Raw genomic sequence first — 20583 nt, forward strand, 5'->3', positions numbered from 1 at the left:
CCGCTCGCTCATTTACAGGTGAACACCTCCGTCTTTTCGCTGCAGGTGTTGCACTTAACGAAGCAGCACCACTGGAACTTGCAGTTGCACTGCCAAACGCGTGTGTACTGATGGGTGTTGTGGCCTCGGCCGCAGCACATCAGGTTGCAGCCGTCCGTGTGAGGGGACGTGTGGTTGCACAGGCGCCCTCTCGTTCCCGTGCTCCCCGTCGCAGTGTCTTCCTCGCAGTAATTGGGTGAACGCTCCAAGTAAACCAAGTCTGTGTCAGTGGGCTTTATGTACCCACGGGACTGCTTGAGGCGCAAGAAGGAGGGTTGGCGAAAACGTGTGGCTCTCACAGCCTCCACCTCAACCGCAGTGTTATAACGCTCCTTAAGTACGTAGCCAATCTCTCTGAATTTCGGCAAAGTCGTCCAGCAGGTTTTTGTGGTGCATGAGCCGGAGACGCCATGACACTTACATTCCAGCTTCATCCTTTCCTCTAGAACCTGCAGCAGTAGAAAAAAAACTGTTACTGTTACCTGGCATATGAAGCACAAACCTTCGTTTATCTTTTGAATTCTAAATGAGAGGTAATGTAAATTAAATGTTATTTTATACATTTTATTTTAACTTTACTATATATATATAAATGAATCTGTATTTTACTTGCTGCTAAAACTCACATAGTCTTTTACAATAGGCATGACTTCATCAGAGGCCTCTGAATCTGTGGTGCGAGTTGAATTTGTGCAGCTGACGGGTAAGGGAAATTCTTGACATTTTATTTTGACTGTTTTCAGCAATTTGGACCAAAAGCCATTATTCAATACGTCCTGAGCAATGTCTCAATGTGCGATGCCAGATATATGTCAAAACGGAGAGGAAAAAATATGTTTTAGCCAAATCATACCCTGTAATTTTCTCTACCTTCCGAAGGGCCACATCAAAGAACGAGAGAAATGTCCATAATTCTCAAGTCCCCATTTATGTATATGGTTACATTTGAGTTAAAAGCAGAACTATTTGGCTGTTTGATGTGTTACTGATATGTTCAACAGACAGACGTACGTGATAGTTGACATTTACCCGTTTAGTTCAATGTTAATATTCCCCTTCAGTGAGAGGGATTTGAGATTCAATAGTAATGTTCCTATGTTTTTTTTCCCACTAACTCTTTAATCCCTCTTTCTAAAAGCAGTGCATCACTATTCATGGTTAAATGAAGTAAATCACATGAAAACATGACTATTCTTTAATTTAAATTACAGGGGTTGGACGCTGAAACTGTAACAATTATTAGTGTAATTATAAGTAACCATAATTTATTATTATGGTGTAGAGCCTCCTTTTGTGGCCCATACAGCATCAATTTGCCTTGGGAATGACAGACACAAGTCCTGCAGAGTGGGATTTTGAGCCGTTCCTCTTCCAGAACAGTGTCCAGGTCACTATGTGATGCTGGTGGAGGAAAATGATTTTCCAAACTACTCCAAAGTGGCTCAAAAATATTAAGATCTGGTGACTGTGCAGGCCATAGGAGATGTTCACCTTCACTTTCATGTTCATCAAACCATTCTGTCACAAGTCTTGCGGTGTGTATTGGTGCATTATCATGCTGATATACGGCACCCCCTTCAGGGAACAATGTTTGAACCATTAGGTGCACATGGTCTTACAGAATGGTTCGGTAGTCCTTGGCAGTGACGCACCCATTGAGCACAGTAGGGAATGCCATGATATTTCAGCCCAAACCATAACTAATCCACCCCCGTGCTTCACTCTGGGCAGAAACAGTCCGGGTGTTACGCCTCTTTGGGGTTTTTCTCCACACCGTAACTCCCACGGATGTGGGAAAGACAGTAAAGGTGAACTCATCTGAGAACAATACATGTTTCACATTGTCCACAGCCCAAGATTTGTGCTGTTGGCACAAATGAAACTGATATTTGGCATTGGCACGAGTGCCCAAAGGTTTGGCTATAGCAGCCCGACCATGAATATTGACTCCGTGGAGCTCCTGACAAAAAGTTTTGGTGGAAACAGGAAAGTCGAGGTACGCATTTAATTCTGCAGTGAGTTGGGCAGTTGTGGTTTTATATATTTTGGATACAGTCCGGGTTAGTACCAGGACATCCCTTTCAGAAAGCTTCCTCTTGCGTCAACAGTTACTCCTGTTGGATGTGGTTCGTCCTACATGGTGGTTTGCCGACATTACCCTGGACACCATAGCACTCGATACACCACAAAGACTTGCTGTCCTGGTCACAGATGAGCCAGCGAGACGCGCACCAACAATTTGTCCTCTTTCGAACTCTGTCTCTTATTATGCTGTGTGGATTGCAATATTTTATGTACAGCTGTGCTGTTGCTCTGCTAATTCAACCTTCCCACTCTGCTCTTACTTATGTAAAATCAGTGGAGATTGGCCACCAGGCTGTGCATAAATAGGCATGAAATCTCCAACACTATATTGACCAGTGTGTCAGTTTCATTATCCAACCCCTGTATATTTACATATAGTTTAGACAAATTGCTTTCTTTCATACCTTTCTTCCTGCTTCGTTATTGTGCAGGTTCATTAGTCTCCTTGCATTTTTTTTAATCTCTCTGGCATCCACGAAGCGTCTGGAGAACTCCACTCCATATTTCAAGTCTGCCGAACAGCCTCCCCATTTCCAGCCCTCCTCCTGGTCGTGATAGCCCTGCTTTTCTCTGTCACAGCCGCAGTGGCTCAGGTTGCCCTGACTACATGCTGCTGTCACAGAGTGGGCAACACCTGCTGCCATGATGGCGTAGGTAAATGCAGCCTCCTTGCTACCTAGGAAGAAAAGAGTAGAACCTCTGAGATGATTCGACACCACTGACATCCCAAAGTTCATGCTAGTGAGTTTCTTATTGTTTAAGTGCATCTTTGTTTGATTTCCTACTGAATATTGTAGCTACTGCATCTACCAGCAGGGTCTAACTTCCAATGCGAAGCAGACACAACACACCTGACTTTCATTTTATCCCTAAGAAATGATTAACTGGTTCTTGTTTGTTTGATCAGTGATGAAGCTAAACTCTGCTGGGAGGTTAATCTCCAGGAGCAGGATTGAGCACTCCTGATCTCAAGAATGATGTAAGGAGACTAAACTGACCCCTGCTGGTCGGCCTTTATGAAAAGACCACTGAAGTTAGTAGGAATAGACTGACCGCCACAAAGATCACTATACTGTTGTCTGTTTGTATGGAGACCATTTTCACATTGATAAATGGCCGAATTTAAGAGTTTTAATTACAAATAAAATGTTGCATTGGTTTTCCCCCATATGGAAGAGTTGGGGCGATTGTTCAAATGGATTTCTGAACTGTTTAGGTCTGTAGCTTATGACTTCACGTAGATCTTTGCATTTATATTTACCTTTATATTGCATTTATATTTACCTTTCTTAAAACACATAAGTTGCTTATGTTTTAGTGTAAACATTTGCATTGTAGATAGTTGCTAAAAAAATGTATTTTTTTTACATTTGAGGTTAAGAATGCCTGTATGCATCATTTGCAAATGTAATTTAAAATGTACTATATCCAGACTTTTCATTTTACTCTACTGAAACATCAAAACAAAACAATATTATTATTATTATTATTATTATTATATATTTTTTTTAGGGCTGTCAAACGATTAATCGCGATTAATCGCATCCAAAATAAAAGTTTGTTTTTACATAATACATGTGTGTGTATGGTGTATAATTATTTTCTATATATAAATACACACACACATGCATGTATATATTTAAGAAATATTTGCATGTATATACTGTGTATATATATTTATATTATATATAATTTATATTATATATAAATATTTTATATATAAATAACACATTTTCTTAAATATATATATATGCATGTGTGTGTATTTATATATAGAAGATAATTATACTCCGTACACAGACATAAATTATGTAAACACAAACTTTTATTTTGGATGCGATTAATCGCGATTAATCATTTGACTGCCCTAATTTTTTTACAGTATTGAATCTCTCTCTCTCTCTCTCTCTTTCTATTTATTTAATTAGTTGTTGTTTTTTCCCTAAAAACTTCTTGGTCATCATACATGGATGTCCATTTATTTTGGTCATTGCATTGTACATGGGCATCATATTGCGAAGAGCTGAAGTATGGTCATTACGCTTATAATTATAGTCATGGTCTTATTGCCAGACTTCAGATGAAGACTAATCATCAAGTCGGCCAAAAATACCGCAATATAATAGTATTCACCGATTTACATTTACAGTATGCATGAGAAATAAATATGAAATTGCTGTTGTCCTATTAAGGATAATATCCCTCATCAAGATATGCTGGCATTGAATCTTGTAAAAGAAGCAGTGATTGCCCTCTCCATCTTACAAAATGGAAAGAGACCATTAGCGTTGTGGTTCTTCTCATAGCTAAAGCTGACGTCCTATAACTTTACTGAGCACAGGATTTTCCTTTATCCAGCCAAGAGCCTGAATCTGAATGTTACAAAGACATTGGATAATTTGACAAGTAATGCGTGCCTGGACCTACTGATGAATTTTAACTACCATTATTGTGATGGATTTTGTGGGAAAATTCAAATTGCATTTCAGTGAAGTCCACAATGGCTATTAAATAACCAACAGTTTATGCAAAATTGCCCATTCGTACATTTGATTTGAAAAGATACGAAATTCAATGGAAAATAATTTTGAAAGATATTCTTTCGTTTAGGTACAGTGCACCCTGCTTCTTAAATGTTAAGGTCCCCCGTGGTAAAAATCAAGCTTTTAATGTTGTTTATATGTCTATGTGTTGTTTTTTAATATGCCTTATGAATTTGTACATGGTTTGTCTTAAAGTGCCCCATTATGCTATTTTAAAGTTTCCTAATGTTGTTTTGGAGTCTCCTACAATAGGTTTACATGCATCAAAGGTCAAAAACTTTTTCATTTTCTCATAATATACATTTGTATATCACCACATTTTCAATGATTCTCAAACGACTCGTCAGATGAATCAATCTCTCTAAATCCCTCCTTTCTGCGAGCTACTCTGCTCTGATTGGCCAGATAGCTCAGTGTAGTGATTGGTCTACCGCGTACAGCGTGCGTGTCGAAAACAAAAATGCCCATTGCCATAACAACATCATCTCTGCTTGTACTGAGGCTTCCTACACCGTAAACTAAACACAGTATTTTACCATATCAATCCAAGCATGAGTCAGATAATGAAACATTGGAAGAACTAGTCATTCAACCCGAACCTCCATCGCAAGGACGACTCGAGCAGGACGTTTCTCAGTGATACACTACTCAGTTTGAGGTACATTATGAGATGTGGCATGCTTAATCTTTCCTCAAAGTAGTGACAACGACAGACAATCTGCATTAATAGACAGGTATAGGTAATAGTGGCCCACAACTGATTAGCAGAAGTATTTGAGTATTGTGAGTTAACCAGTTAGCAGGAGACCTACACAATATAAATCTCAAAACTAAGTATTTTGAACACCATCTTTCAAGAGCAAGCGTTTTGCAAATCCTGCACTGAACTCCGAGATTTTAGAAGCAGTCGTCAGTAAAATAAAGGAACAGCAAAAGTTTAGGATACTGCTGTGGTATTGTGGTAAAGATGAATTTTAAACACTGATTCTTCACATGCTCGCCATTGGGCAGTGAAAATAAAACTGGCTTTACCTTCACATTGTAGAGCACAGCGTCTTCTCGACATGATGCTATCCAGTATCCACAGGAATCAGCTGCCAGTTTGAGGTTCAAGTTTTCCCTGGTGTCTGCGCGCGCAATAAGTGGGCGGGCAATATGCTAATGTATCGTCTTGACATCACAACGAAACGGCTTATGACTTTTTTGAAAAACAATTTATTCATTGACTCAGAGTCGACTCTTACTTTTGAAAGACAATAACTTTATATACGGTGCACTTTCAGGTTTAAAACTTTGCAGGATGTTTTCATTCACTTAGAGCTATGTCACAAACTACATGAAAGGTCATTTTCAAAAATCCATAATAGGGCACTTTAAGTCTATACCATTGCTGAGTATTTTCTCCTTAAAACTGCAGTGAAACAAAGACAGTCTCAAAAACATGGTTTGAAATTGCTAGTGTTTCTGATGTCACAAACTACCTTGTAACCAATCACGTCAACGTACGATCATCAAGGAGTAGATCTCTGAGCTGGCGTGAGTGGAGGTGGGGCTAATTTGCATATTCTTAGAACAGCTTACTAAATGAGGCAAGGGTGTAGAGTTACATTCAAGCTATTTTAAGGCATGGATACCTTTTTTTTAAGGGAAAAAAACTTTTAAATATGTAATTTTGGTGATCAAAGATGAGTTTTAAGGGATAAAATTATTGATTACAGGGGGACTTTAAATATTTTAGTTAATTCGGTTATGCTTTGAGCTGCCAGTAAAAAATCAGTGCAGAAAATGTGTTAATAGTCTGCAGATTCCATACAGGTCTCCATAATTGCATATGAAAAACTCTTATAAACTCAAATTTCCTGCTAGAGTTATCCAATAAAATGACTTTTCTTTAGGTCTCACAAAAGCAATTTGCACAAAAGAACCAAAAAAGCTTCATAGGACCCACAAACGCACAGTATAGAGCTCACCACAACAGAGAAACATACATTTCCTTGAACAAAAGAAATAAGATTATGTTGAGCAGAGCCAACCAACCCCCAAAAGAGTGATTGTTACCAGGACCATTGGATTAAACACAGCCCCGCACCGCACTCTGACCGTAACAAAACATTTCTGACTGATAGGCAATTTATATGGGGGTGCAATATTAAAAAAACATTACTGTATGTTCTCCTAGTTGAGGTTCTCGCAAAGCCACTGGTGCCATTTGTGTGTGTGACGAATGTTTTGTTGAAAGAGATTTTTTTTTACTAATGTATGAACTTTAACCTCGTTTTGTCTCACTTGATTTTACAGGGCCACACTCTCATGGAAACAAGTCAGAGCCAAAGCAACACGCACACACAAGCATAACACCAAAGCACAGCTCACGGGGCTGCACCTACTGACCTACTCTCAGCTCTTGCCCAAAGACGGTCCTCTCGCCAAGGGCAGAGCAGTTCCACCGTCCGTAGCGAAACTGGTACTGGCACTCGTTGATGCCCAGCTGAGCGCCCTCTCCAATGATGATGATGGCATCTGGGCGGCTCTGGCAGATGGCACGCTGTCGGGGGGCCAGGCCGGGAATCTTGTTGCAGATGATGTTCGCACCCAAAGCCACGACTGAAGACAAAGCCCTTCGGAGACCAGACACATTGATGTCAGCATCTGATGTAGACCAGGTATTCAAGAAATGGACAGTTCACCCAAAAATGAAAGTTCTGTCATCATTTACTCACTTCATGTCGTTCCAAACTGTATGACTTTCTTCTGTGGAACACAAAAGAAGATATTTTGGAAAATATATCAGGGCTTTTTTTTGGTCCTTACATTTAAATCAATGGGTTCCAAATGCTGTTTTAAACCCTGTTGACTTTCATTTAATGAACGAAAACAGTTAAAACAGTCTTTAAATTATCTTTTGTTTTTTTTTTTGTCTCAGGGAAGAGAATACGACATGAGGGTGAGTTAATGATGACAAACTTTTCATGTTTGAGTGAACTATCCATTCATCATTTCATTTTCTCAGTTAGTGGACGGCACAAAACTATTTAAGATTGCTTAGTGTTTTAGAAGATATATTTGCAGGGTTTGTATAGACCCTTCAAATACTCAAACCCTTCTCATGATTTAACTGCACTTTGCCAGGCAATTTCCTCACAGACGTTTCCATATTTTTCAATATGCCACAGGCAACATTTGAAAGATTTGCCTTTAATATAATGAAAGAATTTAAGAGCATCTCATTTAAAAGAGAACAACAAACAAATCAAAGTTCATGAATCACAGCTTTTATGGGCAATCGTGGACTTGATTTAAATGAGGCGGGGGTCCCAAATAATGTCTAAAAAGTTTAATAGGCCAACCGTACGCAACTCTACAGACAAAGACCATATACAACAATGCGATAACAGGATATACTGCCCAATTAAAGTGAAACTACACACATAACGTTGATTACACTTGTAAATCAAGCCATCTGTTCTGCTGTTCTTCAACAAAGATCACCACAAAGTTAGTCAATTGACTAATATTTAACACAGATGAACACAATCCTCAAATATATTGACCTATTTTAATGGATTAAACTGTTCCTGCCACTGTGGAAGATGCTAGGACCAAGGATGACGAAATGAAGTCCTATTTTAGAGCAGACCCAACTGTTCTCATAACAAGAATATTATTTAATAACATCTGAATACAGAGAAACTTCATTCCCTTAAGTCATTTTTAATGGCATGCAGCATATCTCTTTTATCAAAAGCATTTTTTTTTTTTTTTTACACGTTGTGACATTTATTATTTTTTAAGTTACGTTACATAGGTTTGGTCTGAGGAAAATCCATGAAAAAAAATATTTTAGGCTCTAAATAGTCAATAGGCCACCAAATTAAATGAAGAAAGTTAACTGGGAATCAGAGAACAAAATATGAATTGTAACTCTTTAAATAATAATGACCACTTCTGAAACTGTGACCGGGATCTATTTAAAGTACACTTATGATTCACACATATGTTTTGAAATGTGTGGCTCAGTAATTTCTCCACAGGCTGAACTTTAGTGCAAATAAAAGGTTCAGTCTTTTCCAGCGAGACGCACATCTCACCCTGTTTTTTTCCAAATGCGGTTTTCCAATTACAAGCATTTGAGATCAGAACATGATGTTGTAATGAGTAAAACATTGTCCTTGAGCTCTCACAGCAAATGAATGAAAGGTAATCTCATCATTTCTGAGTGAATTAACTGTTTTATAATGGCATATGACTAGTATAGCCTATATAACGGAGTGGTATAATGATTGGTATAGCTTTATTCTAATTTCATCTGCTAATTTGAGTAATTGCTGCCAGAACTTCACTGTAAAATCTGCTTAATCTTAAATATAGCCTACTGATAAACAGCATAATAATGCAGAAGGTAAACCAGAAGGCACATAATGGATTAAAGTTCATCAAGTATGTATCGGCAGGGCACAATGTTACACAAACACAAAACACCTTAAGTGTAACACACGACAAATGCAATAAACATAACTACTCATCCATAATGTGCATAACTGATAGCAAAAATAATAAACAACTGCTTGAAAGATGATAAAATTTGTAGGAATGTACAGTAGTTTAACTTTTTACTGTAAATTATGCTTAGCCATGCTTTTAATTAAAAACATGTAAATTTGCCTAGAAAATTGGTATAAGCAGTAAAATTGCATTGCCTATAGGTTCACCCTTTTCAAGATCCCAGAAAATGGTTTCTGATACACGGTATATTTAAATAAATTATATAACTCCAATATAACGATCCAATCAGCAGCATTGTTCTTCAAGCACACTTTCCTTTGAACTATCAGTGACTCAGATGCAATTAAAACACAAGCATGCTCAGTCTCTTCGTGTAACACAGCAGGTGCACTAAATAATGCCAATTCCAACACATGTGGAAATCATGATTTGTTTGCCCTCTTAAAATTCATATGACCGTCTAATTTTGCAATGCAATAACGACAGACCTCTTTAACTTCGCTTTAACTGTCCCCAGCTGTTGACTGCGTTGCCACAGGATCTTAAAGGTGAGAATTAAAAGGAGAAATCAGTTGTTCAAACCTACAGGTAGCTGCCGCTGGTGAGGATGAGGAAGATCTGGGGGTAGTAGACTGACAGCAATGCACCGCAGGATGAGATGCTGCGCATGGTGACATTGAAGAGAGCGCGTGGAGAAAGCGAACTTCTGAAGTTTTGTCGTGACGTTACGCTGTTGCTGCTGCTCGGCGCGCCGCGGTCCGTGCGTGAGCTGCGGGCGCGGAGACACGATCCGTCATCTCCTGCGCGATAGGGGCTAATTCAGACTGAGTGTGCTCCCCGCCGCGGGCTGACGGCTGATTTTAGGGATTTCGGGTCTTGTGTCGGTGCTTTGCCATTGGCAGAGGGGGGGGACACTCCAGTCCGCCCACCTTTACGGGCACGGTTGAGTGACATCTCCGCCTTTTTGTGATATTTTGCGCTTAATTTCGAAGAGATCGATGAGACATGCGCAGGAATCTGATTTGAAACCATTTATTTTAATAATAATAATAAAATTCACTCTGGCTATTGGGGAGACCTTGTTTAAGTCTTGTAAGGAAGTGAAAACTCAGGGTTTATAAAGTGTTCCTCTTTGGCAGACAACAATTCCATTCAGTAAATGATGCATGCAGCTTCTCTCATCGCTGTTGATGGCAGGCATGGGTCACCAGTAGAAGCTATGGGTGCGAGTTTATGAGGGAGTTCGAGAAGGTCTGATCCTAATTAAGACTCGTACGTTACCTTCCCAACTTGAAGCCAACATTAAAAAAACATTTCAACAAATAGTCGCGTTTGGCTGAGGCGGTAACCATAGCAACAGAAGGTCGCTCGAGCGCTTTCCGTTAGGATTCGAGAGTCGGACGGTATATCGACAAAACATAAATGTGATTATTTATCACTTTATAACACAGTTAGCTGCCCATCACATTAAGTGTTTGATGATAAATGGTTAAGACATTGCTAATGACGCCAAAACAGTTCTGTTGCGTAGACGGAACTTACTGACTAGAAATTACATTAATATCGACGCCTCCCCCCAGAGTCATCGAAGATTTTGCTGACTGTATACAAATAACCATTTATCTGATATGTTGATACGGACTCTTTTGGAAAAGCCAGCTTAAGATGGTATGGATTCTAACTGGTCTAAGATGCTCATTAGCTGGTCATTTAGTAGCTAGTTGACTACTTGTGTTGCAAAGAAACATCTTGACTAACGTTAGCAGCTAGTTTGTTGTTGGTCCAAGATTGTTTACCAGCTAAAGAAGATATTTTGAAAGCCAATGCTGTTCAAGCAACATTGGACCCCTCTGATATTCACTGTATGGCTAAAAAAGAATATTTTTTGTCAGTGTTGTCTTTTGTGTTCCACAGAACTAAAAACGACATAAAGGTTTGGAACGATATGAAGGTAAGTGATGACAGAATTTTCAATTTTGGGTGGACTAACCATTTAATAACTATATCACGACAAACAAAAAAAAAATCTCTTTTTCTTAATACCATTCCTTCTTTTAATTTATGTATCCTCAACAACTTTACTTTCACATACAACCAAACTTTCAGATCTTGAATTATTCATTCAAAGAGATTTCGACTCCCATGCATACACCATTCTGAATGAAATCCTGCTCCCTCTAGTGGTAGGTGGTAAAAGTGCGTTGTGCTCTCATGTCACAGACAACCTAATAAGTAGAGGAGCTTACCTGTAATCGGTCCTGTACAAAAAAAAAAACACATACATTTTTTTTATACATACATCGAGAAGGCATTTCAAAAACAACACATGCTTTCTGTCATAATGGGAAACATCAGCAAGTCAAAATCTGTTGGGTTGTGGGAGCTGATTGATGAAGGAAAGCAAACAAATGTACTATTTCTTGTAAAGATGCTCTCTGCAAACAAGAGCTTGTTTGCTCTAAGGCAGGGAAGATTGGACAGAACAGAAGGTGGAGAATTAGCTGTGCAGTATCATAAGCTTCAAAGGGTGGGCATGTTTATGAGTCTGTTTCTTTCGCTGGTGCAGAGATCAAAGTGCACAGCCTATTCAGATGTCCTGCTTCTGTCTGTGTTTGATGGCTGCAGTGGAGCTCAGGTATTGCTAATGGGATGGAAACTTTCAGAATGCTGCACAGTTTAGACTTCCTTCATATTATTAATCTGGCATCAGTTACCATTATGCATGTCGCTTTAGATTTCAGTCCTGAAATGAACAGTGCAATATAGTTGCAGTTGACCTTTTTGATGATTTGCAAGACCTTGTTATGCGTGTTGTTTGTTTAGGTACAACCTCCAGCTTAGGCAACCTTTGAGTCTGACATAGAGTTTGATGAAACAAATGTGGCTATTTGGGGAAATTGATGTTGGAGACAATGCATTATAAGAATACAACTCCATTTGACTACCTGTGTAAAATCGTCATGAGTAGCACAGTTTGCACTTGAAACATCCTATTTTCCCATTTAAAGGTAATGGTAATCCTTTCTTGATAATATATTAAGGCTTTTTTCAGCTATGTCGATGTACTAGCCAAAATAATGGTTGACATCCTGTGCAGATAATTGAGATATTCTATTCAAACCCATGTTAGGCCACTTGTAAATAAGGGCCATATCCCTAAACAAATTTGCAGCCAAGAGAAAATTTTGGGTGATATTCTCTTAGGTCAGTGAAAAATATAAATAAATTCAAAGAGAATGGAAGGGAGGAACCAAAAGGGAAGAAAAAAATCCCATCAGATGCTTTTGTAAGCATTTTGACCACAGAGCTCTCTTGCCAAAACTGCACTTTAGCTGTGCTCTCATAGTTTGGATGGTTACACAATGGAATCTGTTTCTTTTCATTTACTTCATCAAGATTGTAGGGGAAAAGAGGACAATTTTCCTTGTCTTGGGGGAATATCTTTGTCTCATTGCATTTTGTCAGTGACCGTTTGCTTGAGACCCCCTTAAAAATGCCAGGAGAGACGGAAAAGGGTTGTTTAGCACTTTTGTTCTGTACTGCAAGGAATGGAAAGTGGACATCAATACACCCCACCTCCCTTCAGGGCTGTTGGGTTTCAGTTCTTCATCTGCAATTACTTTCTGCTTAGTTTTTTTTCTCTCTGTTGCACCCTGTGACATCTCTGAGTCCAAGTGCGTGCGATCAACAAGTTGGTAAATCGCAGTTGAATTTGATCACATGATTATGATGCTCGGCTAAATCCCCAGAGCTGACAAAAGAAAATTATAAACACGTGTTTAGAGATATGTTTTAGAGCCATGTATTCCCAATTATAGTGAAAGAAGAAAAAAATGCATATTTTCATTGATGTGTTGCTTATAAATGTCTGTGTAAATCACACGATTTCCTGTAAGTTATTCCAGAATTTAATCTTTTTTTTTATTATTATTCTCTCTCACTCAAAACATAAACCAGATGCTGGTACGTGTACCCACGAACAGATGCAGAAACAGCTGGAGTAGTGACAGTGTAGTTTAATATTTACTTACTGTCAGCATATTGCGTTCCTTTCATTAAGTAAAAAATAAACTGCTTTATTTTTGGTTAGATATTTTAGAATAATCTCCAAATTGTTCCAATATTACAACTTTAAAAAGTGGGGGTTTTTTTTTATTCATTTGCTTGGAAAAGTTACTTTAAAAAATAAACTATTTTTACAGCAGTGAGGATTAAATGAAAGTGCAATATTCAAACATACCAGTAGAGGGAGGCAGAGCTCCACAAAATAATCCCTATCCACGACCGGTTTTCAGACCAGGCTTCCACTCATCAGTGGTGTAAGGGTATCCACTGCTTGTCCCCTATCACAGGAAAAACTCCCCACTTTAGGTTTCGCATAGGCGTAACCTACCCAGCTCCCCCCACATCCTCTGGTCAGAGCAGTTTCTATGAAACTCCACAAGGGGGCTCTACTCGGATTGCCTATTTCCAAAAGATGAAGAACTGTGCTGCCGCCCAGAATGAGAACTGCACCTCACTGCTTCCGCCATCTTGTATCCCGCCCTCCAAAGTATAAACTTATACACTGTCGATTAAAGCTGATTCAAGGCTGCCTGGCTCTGACCCAAAGCCCGCCATTTTTTAGAATGGGTCAGAAAAATCACATTGCGCGAGGCGTTCAAACAGCTTTTATTGTCTACAAATGTGGCAAGATCTTGTCATTTTTATGGTGTAGTTACATTTTATATAATAAAACATAATTTGGGAATAAGTTTGGCAAAGGATGTTGTAATACTGTGTTATTAAAATGCTATTAATGATATATAGCGCTACATTTTGTGGTAGCGATTCATATAAAAGTAATGTCTAAAAAATGATTGCCGAAACCTTTGGTTTAAGGGTCAAAGGGCAATAAAAGTTTGACCTTGGATGTTTCTGGAATGGATGTCATTATTATTCACAGCAATAAATAAATAAATATATGAGATAAACAAAATACTTCTGAAAGAACACGAGATCTAGAAGGACAGCTACATCTACAATCTTTCATGGCCTTTTTTTCTATCTCACTGTATTAGTGTTGACCTGGTTGATGGGGTCTGTGTGTAATCACACGGGTGGACTGAAGGGTCACGCAAATGGCTAATTGACCACTAATGAAAGTTCTTTCCCGATTCCACAATGCATGTGCTTGTGAATGTAGGATGAGGTAGAAAAAAGCCACAGGTCAATGTAGAGAATGAGAGCAGGGGATGGAGAGAGAAGGAAAACTGGAGAGATTGTAATGAGTAAAAAAAAGAAGGCTTGTCTTTTTGGTACCCATGTGATGAATGCCTGTTGGGACAACAGATGTGTGGTGATGTCATTTAGTGTGTGTGTGAGCGTACGGGGAGGAGCAATAGCAAAGTGCACTCAATTCTCTGGTCTGTAGTGAAATTTTCAATCGTTCCTGTTGAAAAGAGACATAAATGTGCTGGTCCAAGCTGGTTTATGTTGATCTGGACATACAATCATAATTGAGAAGCCTGATGGAGATACCAGCATCCAAAACATAACAGTATTTTAACCTTGTTTTAGTTGTCCTCCGTGGTTTTCGGGGGTTTAAGGTCTCCACTTGAGACTAAGCACTGCAGAGGTCTTATTTTTGAAAGAGTTTAGGGCCTTTCTGCACCCTGCCACCACCGCCCAGCCACCTTGCACAAAACCTCACTATAATGTGTCACTGAGCTAAAGGTTTCTGATTTAATTGTGGTTGCAATGTTAAACTTTTGCCTGTCTTCTGACTCTCTTTGAGAGGCATAAGAAGTCAATTGTTCTTGCGGTATGCCGTGACAATAGCTGTTTGTCATCATGTGGAGCCAGAGAGAGATGGGGCAGCACACACAGTAACCTCACTACACCGTGCTAGGCTTTCCAGGCAGGGTCACACCAAGGTCGAAGTACTCTCGATCACACCATGTTGTGCGCCAATTACGCCAATAAGATCACCTTTTTCACCCATTCACATATTCAGTTCCTCCTATTTGATAATTGCAAGCTATTTCTGCTGACAAAAAAGTGTGTGCATTTGTTTCATTCCAAGAATCGTATAGTATTAAGATGAGAGCCCGAAGACCAGCTGTAAAGCGAAACTTAGGAACTTTCTGAGGTCGCCACTTTAAAACTCAATATTTTAACCGAATCCTTTTTTTCCCGCACATTTTAATCTATAGATTTCTCGTGGGTTTGAAACGAGGGTCTCTAGGGCAGTCGTCCACATGTGAGCAAATCCTTCAAAAGAAGGAATGTCTCGCTTTCAGAGCCTCAAATCTCAAGGTTTAGTGATATATGTCTTAAACGTGTGATTTCTCTGGCACAGATTAAACCTAATCTCAGAATAAAAGAGATTTCCTATGGAGAATCACTGTTGATAATGCACTTTAGTATAGAACTAATGTTAATCTGTTTCTGGGAACCGGACCAAGATGATGCAAAAATGAACTAATTCTTAACTGTTTCATGTGATTATATTGCTTGGTGTGCAAAATAAGCAGTTGTAAAAGAAACATCTTTGGAGCGCTTGTCAGGTCAAAGAGAATCTGAGGGATTCCATACTTTTTAAGAGCTGAACCAACAGCATATCAAAGCGTTACCACCAGAAGAAATCACTCTTAATGTAAAGTGATACACACAGCTGTCGGCCTAAACCGGGCTCACCGTGTTTCACTTAACCTCAGACAAAGAGGCCATGCGGAGCCAGTAGTCAAATTTTATACTTCGGGCACTTGATTTACTGTGAAGAAATGGGTGTCAGCATGGAGAATATGTCAAGGATGTTATCTGGATTTGAGATAAAGTCATAGGTGCGCTCTGGGTTTTATCGTTCTCTCGCTGCCTCGAGACTGTGACCCCTGTCTGAGGACACGGCTCGTTTCTCTGTAATCATTCACTTGTAGCCTTGGGTTGCGTGGCAGTGACAGGCATTGTCTTGGCTCTTGAAAACAAAGTAAAGTTATCTCATGTAATAGACCTGCATTACTGACTTCCCAGGCATGTGTTTTGTTCTGAAGCCAATGACTCTGCAACAGTTTAGGACTCTGTATGTACACATACATATTGTAATGTAATATTTTTGTCTTTTATGCATTTATTTGTATCAGAAATTGGTTACACTTTATTTTAAGGTGATGTAGTGACATTGTACTTCCTCAAGTAAGTAATATATTAATTAACTACATCGTTATGGTAAGGGTTTGGTTAAGGGTTAGTTAGTTGCAATTATGCATAATTTACTGTTATTACTATAGTAAGTTGTCACTATGTTACCTTACAATAGTGTTACCCAGAAATACAGTAACATTTAAAATAACTGTTTTATGTTTTAATATATTTTGAATTTTTTAAATTTCAAATCTGGATTTGTCAGCAGCCGTTATTCCACATGATCCTTCAGAAATCATTGCTGATTTTGTGCTCAAGAAACATTTCTTCTTATTATCAATGCTGCTTTATATTTTGGTGGAAATCAATATATATTTTTTTTCAGGATTCTTTGATGAAAAGAAAGTTCAAAGAAATGCATTCATTTAAAATAGAAATCTTTGGTATTATAAATGTTTACATTTTTATTAATTGAATGCACCCTTGCTGAATAAAAGTATTGCCCCTGGTTTCACAGACAAGGCTTAAGCCTGAAATGAATGTTTGAGCTGTTTTAACTGAAAGCAACTTGCACTGACAGATCTTAAAATATGTCAGTGCCATTGTTATGTCTCAAGATGCACTCCAGTAATGTTTTTTTTAAAGTGCGTAGATAGATACAATTGATTAAATGGATATAACAAAACGGAGAAAAAATGTCAACAGTTACAGAAAGAAACATTTTGTATTCAAGGCAATGCACTATAATAATAATAATAATTAGAGAGATGAAAAAATAATTTCAAGATAGATAGGAGAGAAGGAGATAGATAGATTAGACTTTAGAACCTTTCACTTTATTTAGTTAAAAAAACTATTAAATCAAATATTTTTTTGTTGTTGTAATGGCGAGACACTGGCAGAGTGCAAGACTTGTGGGTGTGGCACTGCAGCGTGCCCATGGACGCCGGTCATACAGGGAGGTAGGGGGCTGTTGCAGCATGCCTTTCTCTCTTCCACTTTCTCTCAGTGTCCCGCCCCCTTTGCCACTGCCATCTATTGGCTTTCCCAGAATGCCCTCTGTCTGAGAGCACTGGCCTGAAATAAAACTATGAGGGCCTGCGCGGAGAGAATGGGAGCTTTGTCTCAGCTGCCATTTACACTGTCTGGGGGCATAGAGACAGAACTCAAAGAGAGTGTCTGATTGCAAATTAGCACAGCCCAGGGCTCAATGCTCCATGCACTCATACACACTCACGCACTGGCGGTGTGAGGCGTGGAGAAAGTTCTGCATTAAACACCGCTGAAGATCATTACGCTCTTTCGTTCTATTGAATAGTGCCCCATTTCAGTCAGGGGCACAAAAAATAATTAGCAGCAGGCTTCTCTTGAGCTGACTTGCGTATGACCAAAGCATTTGGGCTTGCTTAGTATGCAAGTGATGCCGGGTCTGAATTTGTGATTAGCTGAAAAAGACAAAAGGTGCAGCCGGTGCACTGCAGGAGCGACGTCTCTACATCAGCGGGCTCCGCGAGTGGGCCTCTCACTACTTTTCGGTGTGATTGACATGTGTCAGAGAGGATCGCATGCAATTTGTTACATGACGACTCTATTTGGCGTGAGAATTCACCGTCTTTATCTTACAAATGCAAATGTAATCATTTTGAATGGTTTGACCTATATGCGCCCTGGCCAACTGTTTTCAAGGTAATCGGCTGCCCGAGGAAGCAATTTAACCGACACAAGGCCGTAAAGGTTGTGTGTATTAAATGTCATATAATCAAATCTTCCCTTGACTTTCTGGTTTATAAATGTGGAGCACTTGTTGGCATTAATGTCTACCCTTTTTTTCTTGCATGTATTTATTCATTTAATTTGAGAGGCATGTAATGCTGGAGACTACAGTGGTTCAATAAGTTTCATGTAAACATGCGATGCCATGTGAACTCAACAACCCTTTCATAATAATCTGCTTGCCACCATCTCTGTTAATTCCCACGAGGCCACTTTGTGTAGGACATAAACACACACGCGCGTTCACACATAGGACATAATTCGGCCTTTTAATCTGATTAGCTGTGTCTGTATGGATGAACCTGTGGGTTCATTGAGTGTGTTCCTCTTCTTCTACTTTAACCACTGGCAGAGTGGTGAAGCAATGACACCGGTATTCATAGGGAAAGTAATCTGATTTAGAGGGGAAAAATGCAAGGTAAATTGTTCTTAAAATACATTTTAGCCGTCATATCTGTCAACCACCATCCTGTATGAACAAATATTTTCCTCAAGTGTTAAAAAGATGTTAGTTAGGCCTGTTTATTATGTCAGTTATATCCTTTTTTTTTAAAAAATATCTAATATCTTAATAATAACTAAATAAGGGTGATCAAAGCTTTTATGTGATTTATTTTCGTCTTTGTATTAAAATTTAAAACGGTATCTAAAAATGTCAGCCCAAAAAAGTAAACTAATTATTTATTCTGTCTTCTGCCCATTTTATTGGAAAAATATTGCCTTGTTTGAAAAAAACTTTTATCTGTATCTGACAGATAAAACAGGTCTCTGCCTGTTTTAAGTGGCTTTGTCAAATATTTTCTTAAGAGCAAGTATTGTGTTTAAAAATACATTTGTGAAATTGTTGTTGCTGACTATGAGCCACAAATACAGCAGACTTGACTTAAAGGAGCACTGAAGCAGGAAAAAAAATCTAACTAATGGTCTTTGAGAATCAATAAAAAGGGTAAATCAGAATATTAAATGCCATCTAAAGAGTTATTTCCTCAACAGTTTATAGTGTTGGAAGTTATGTACATTGTACATTTAACATGTTTTACACATTCTGTAAGTATACTAAACATCCAGACACAAATTCTTAATATTAATGAAGCAATTTAGCCTAAAATTATATTTAAAAATAATAAAATAATTAATGCATGACTCACTTGTTAGCCACAACCAGATGAAAATGCCCTTTAAGAATGCCTTTGATAGTGTGTGCACACACACACAAAGGTTTAACACTAAATCACCTGATACCCGAAGCCCTTCTGACTTAACCCATTTAAACCCCTGCCCCCATTTGTCATCAACAAATAACTTTTATAAAACATTATGTGACCAAAAATTACTTTTACAGAATTGTCAAAGTTCTATAAATTAAAGTGCTTTAATATGGCTGATGTAAATAGTCACATGACCAGAGCTGCCAGTAAATGCCAGTTTGCCCTTCTGTGTCAAAGCTCCGTATACAGCTAAGTTACCAAAATTCATACATATAATATTTAAAGGGTCTATTTTTCTCATATAAATCATCACAATAAACATGTAAATATGTCAGTGGTCACATTTTTAAATAGTGACTGATTGATTCATTCACATTATAAGATGGCAGACTTCGTCTTTTTACTAAAGCAAATTGTCACATTAAATGAAACAAAGTAAAATAAATAAATAAATCCATATTAATATTCCCAAAGTTGCCTGATAGTAAAACAAACATGATAATGTATGCTACTTTATTTTTTGTAACTTTCTTTTGGGTCTTATTGAGCAACTGTTTACAGAAACAATGCGCAGGAAAAAAAATCATATACTTTTACCAACAGTTTAACCCCCTTTTTTTAATTTATTTTTTTAGATAAGATGCATGTAACGTTAACGTTAGTTTATTTCATTGTAATATCACTTAGCTAGGCCTATGACAATTTTTGGGTTTAAACAGGTTAAACGATGGATTACAGGACCCGTGACACCTACAAACATTTATGAAAAACTTTATAGAATGTTTAAACGCCTTTAAATATTTTATATGTAGGCATTTGTACTAAAATGTACGTACAATATTTTATTATTACAACATACGTCGGCAAGGTAACATGTAGATATTTATTTTATGGATCAGCAAATGACCAGATATAATTCCTAACACCTTCTTTATTCAAAAATGTTAGTATCAAACATCATGGATGTTCCTGAACCACACTTTTATTTACTGTACTTTTATTTACCTACGATAAATAAAAGCTCCTCAAGTCCAAACTTTTACCTCAGATTTGTCGTCGGTTTGAAAACGGACTGCATATTCGTCGAGCTGAGGTAAATCTGCCGAACGGGTCGACCTCGACGAGCCCGTTAATTAAAAAAATAAATAAAAGCCCACGGCCACCATCATTATATATCCAATGTGAATAAGAGTAAACTATGTTATTTGTGCTGATATTAGATAGGTCAGCGGCTGCTGTCTGGCTCTTGTGTAACGGTCGCTGCGCGCGCTCGTGTGTGTGTGTGTGTTGTGTGTGTGTGTGTGTGTGTG

At 38.3% G+C, this 20583-nt stretch overlaps 1 protein-coding gene across 4 annotated transcripts; it reads right to left on the minus strand.

Moving 5' to 3' along the window:
- Window positions 1-7: 7 nt before the first annotated feature.
- Window positions 8-20579, minus strand: wnt7ba (wingless-type MMTV integration site family, member 7Ba). Of its 4 annotated transcripts, none has more exons than XM_079869458.1 (5): window positions 9757-10168; window positions 7388-7418; window positions 7059-7285; window positions 2529-2796; window positions 8-488 (listed from the first exon to the last, which is right to left on the minus strand). In XM_079869458.1, exons 1-5 carry the CDS (start codon window positions 9837-9839, stop codon window positions 9-11), a joined length of 1089 nt encoding a protein of 362 aa, XP_079725584.1. In that variant the 5' UTR covers window positions 9840-10168; the 3' UTR covers window position 8. The 4 variants fall into 4 exon arrangements, with proteins under 4 accessions (XP_079725584.1, XP_079725587.1, XP_079725586.1 ...); XM_079869461.1 differs by having other exon boundaries at window positions 2529-2800; window positions 9757-9783; XM_079869460.1 differs by lacking the exons at window positions 7388-7418; window positions 9757-10168 and adding an exon at window positions 20317-20579 and having other exon boundaries at window positions 2529-2800.
- Window positions 20580-20583: the final 4 nt, after the last annotated feature.

This window comes from Squalius cephalus (assembly GCF_949319135.1).
Source record: "Squalius cephalus genome assembly, chromosome: 4".
NCBI lineage: Eukaryota > Metazoa > Chordata > Actinopteri > Cypriniformes > Leuciscidae > Squalius > Squalius cephalus.